Source organism: Acyrthosiphon pisum, chromosome A2, assembly GCF_005508785.2.
Source record: "Acyrthosiphon pisum isolate AL4f chromosome A2, pea_aphid_22Mar2018_4r6ur, whole genome shotgun sequence".
NCBI lineage: Eukaryota > Metazoa > Arthropoda > Insecta > Hemiptera > Aphididae > Acyrthosiphon > Acyrthosiphon pisum.
In genome coordinates, this window is record NC_042495.1 from 104,574,699 (window position 1) to 104,577,408 (window position 2,710).

Sequence of the window (2,710 nt, forward strand, 5' to 3'; positions counted from 1 at the left end):
CAAAAAATCGTTAAGAGAAATCGCAAAAAATATGTCATTGGTAGGTGGTCAGGGTTATCAACGTTGTGCATGTAAATCAAATTGCAAAACAAATAAATGCAAATGCAAAGCATCTGGCATTTTATGCAATTCTAAATGTCATCAAAGTTTACCATGTTTAAATAAATAATAAAAATAATGTTATCTAATAAATAGAAATAAAAATAAATAGAAATAAAGTTAATATTGCATCAAATGTAGTTTAATATTTAATTGCTAACTTATATTAATCAATTTTATTGAAATAAAATATATATTATGAACTTATTAATAATATTTTACATTAGCCATAACACGATGGCTAAAGTTACTTTAGCCGGGTAATGTATACTTATCCATTTCCTAATAGTTTTTATTCACGGCTAAAGTCCGAAATTGGATAATATGTACATTATCCGGATAATGTGCACATTAGCTTAATTCGGACTTTAGCCGTAACATATACATTCTGTACCATCATATAAATGTATATATAAATTTATATCTACCGGGTAATCCTTGAACTTATCGCTGGGTTTAGGACCTAAGCTGACATACTCAGAGGGGCGCATGCAAACTCCGCCAAAAGAACCTTTTTTTAGTGTAAACTCCGCCAGGAAAATAAAACAGGTAAAATTGGGTTCATGTAAACTTCGCCAGTGACAAAAATGAAGTAACAGTATACACTATACAATTAATATAATAAGCAGATTATTATTAAACAAAAACTCATAATTTTATAGTAATTATTATCCTTATTAATTAAGTATACCTATGTATACCAAAGTATATAAAAAACTTAAAAATAAAAATAATAAATGTTCGAACAAATCATACAAATTGCAATGGCCAGTATGATGTTAAAAAATAATGATAGACAATTGTGATAACTAATAATCAAAAAATAATATGTAGGTATATTATATTATTATGACTATTTAGTATTTATAGCTTTTTCTAACACAATAATTGCAATTTCATTTTGAATTTTTGAGTTTACTTACTAGAGAAATATCATTTAGTTTTATATAAGGAAGGCCTAATTAATACTGGCGGAATTTCCATATACCCATTACAGGTAAGAAAATAAAACTGGCGGAGTTTACAATCGCCCACTCAGAGGGTAAATACTGAAAAAGTATTCATAATTATATAATATATTTATACAACAATACCATAGGCTAAATATATATACATTTTGTATCTTCATACCACACGTGTCAAAACGTTGACATTGGATTTATACAAATTAATTTTAGATTAAAATACAATAACTAATAACAATAACCCAAATTGGCCTTATTGATATTTACAATTATTCATATTTTATTTGTTTAATACGGATATAATTTAATATACTTACAGGCCTTAAATTGGAGCATCTTAAAAAAATTTCGGATTCCACCATTTTAAAGATTTGAGACAGCTAAAAAATTATTCATTATTATTAACATTATAATAAAACAGAGTATAATATAATTACTTTGTATATTTATAATATCATAACTCGTTAGTGGGGAAAAATGTTTTCATTAGATACCTACTTAATAATTGAATTTAGGATTCTTGTCTTGGATACGTTCGGTGAAACAAAAATGATAATGATAAAAAAGGGGGTGCCCATGCTTGGCGAACTACGATGTATATTGTAAAGTCAATACATTCTCAATTTGATCGGAATGTAAAATTGCAATGAAAAAACATTTTATGATAAAGTAATAAAAATATATAAAATTAGATTATAGGCTATTGTGTTATTATAGGTACATTTTAAGAAATTACCTCTGTGCCACTTTTTCACTAAAAAATATGCGTTACATTACCACTCTGAGTCGGTGGGCATCGTCGATTGGCTTCGGTGCGATCACCTCGACATTGGTAACTGTCAACATCACGGCCACTACAACCAGTATCCTTGGTATCAGCAACATTATCTGTATCGTGAATACCTACGAGACGAACGTCGACCACGAAATGTGTTGTGGGCGCTGGTAAATTATAAGAAGTCTCAACGAAAAAATTTTAAAAGTACAATACAAGTGTTGTTGTTTTTGGTTTCGCAGCTGTAGTCGTATTTCACGCGTCTCAGACTATACTACTCGTCGGTCTGCAAGTTCATGCGATAACTATAACAAGTTATGTAGCAATAATACAATTGAACTACTCGTCCAAATGTCAATTATTATACTGTTATAAAAACTAAAAAACCTATTAAATTACATATTAAAATGGCCTGCAAGCGCGATTAGATATGGATAAATAGATAGATGTATTAATCGAATACTGTTTATCAATATTACGTATTTATTAATATTCAAACGTAATCTAGAAATATATATATTATATATGTTTAATGGTTACTACGTGTACGTAGGTATAATATTGAAATATTAATTATATTATACATACGAAATTCAATAATTGATCTAACTATTATAACATTATTTACCTGCAAAAAATTTCCGTACACAAGTAGGTATATAAGCTATTCGCTCTCCTCTGCAACATGACTTAGCTCCATTTCTAGCAAACTAGGTGGATCTGTATACCTACTATAAGTATTTATCACTTATATCCGGGTTGGCAGTCCTGTAAAGTATTTAAGTAAAAGTATTTGAGTAAAAGTATTCAAATACTTTTTTAAGTATTGAATTACTTTTTAAATACTTTCAGCATGAAGTATTTTGAATGG

At 28.3% G+C, this 2,710-nt stretch overlaps 1 protein-coding gene across 3 annotated transcripts in view; it reads right to left on the reverse strand.

Moving 5' to 3' along the window:
• The window catches only part of LOC100570914, a 17,441-nt gene extending 15,185 nt beyond the window's left edge, over nt 1–2,256 (reverse strand). The window contains exons 1-2 of one of the 3 annotated variants that reach the window (XM_029489350.1): nt 1,842–2,255; nt 1,382–1,444 (exon numbers count right to left, since the gene is read on the reverse strand). In XM_029489350.1, coding sequence (XP_029345210.1) covers nt 1,382–1,444; nt 1,842–1,949 — 171 coding nt within the window. In that variant the 5' untranslated portion in view covers nt 1,950–2,255. Of the gene's footprint in view, nt 1–1,381; nt 1,445–1,841 lie in introns of all 3 variants that reach the window. The other 2 variants (XM_008182817.3, XM_016802807.2) reach the window with 2 other exon arrangements.
• Between the last annotated feature and the right edge of the window lie 454 nt (nt 2,257–2,710).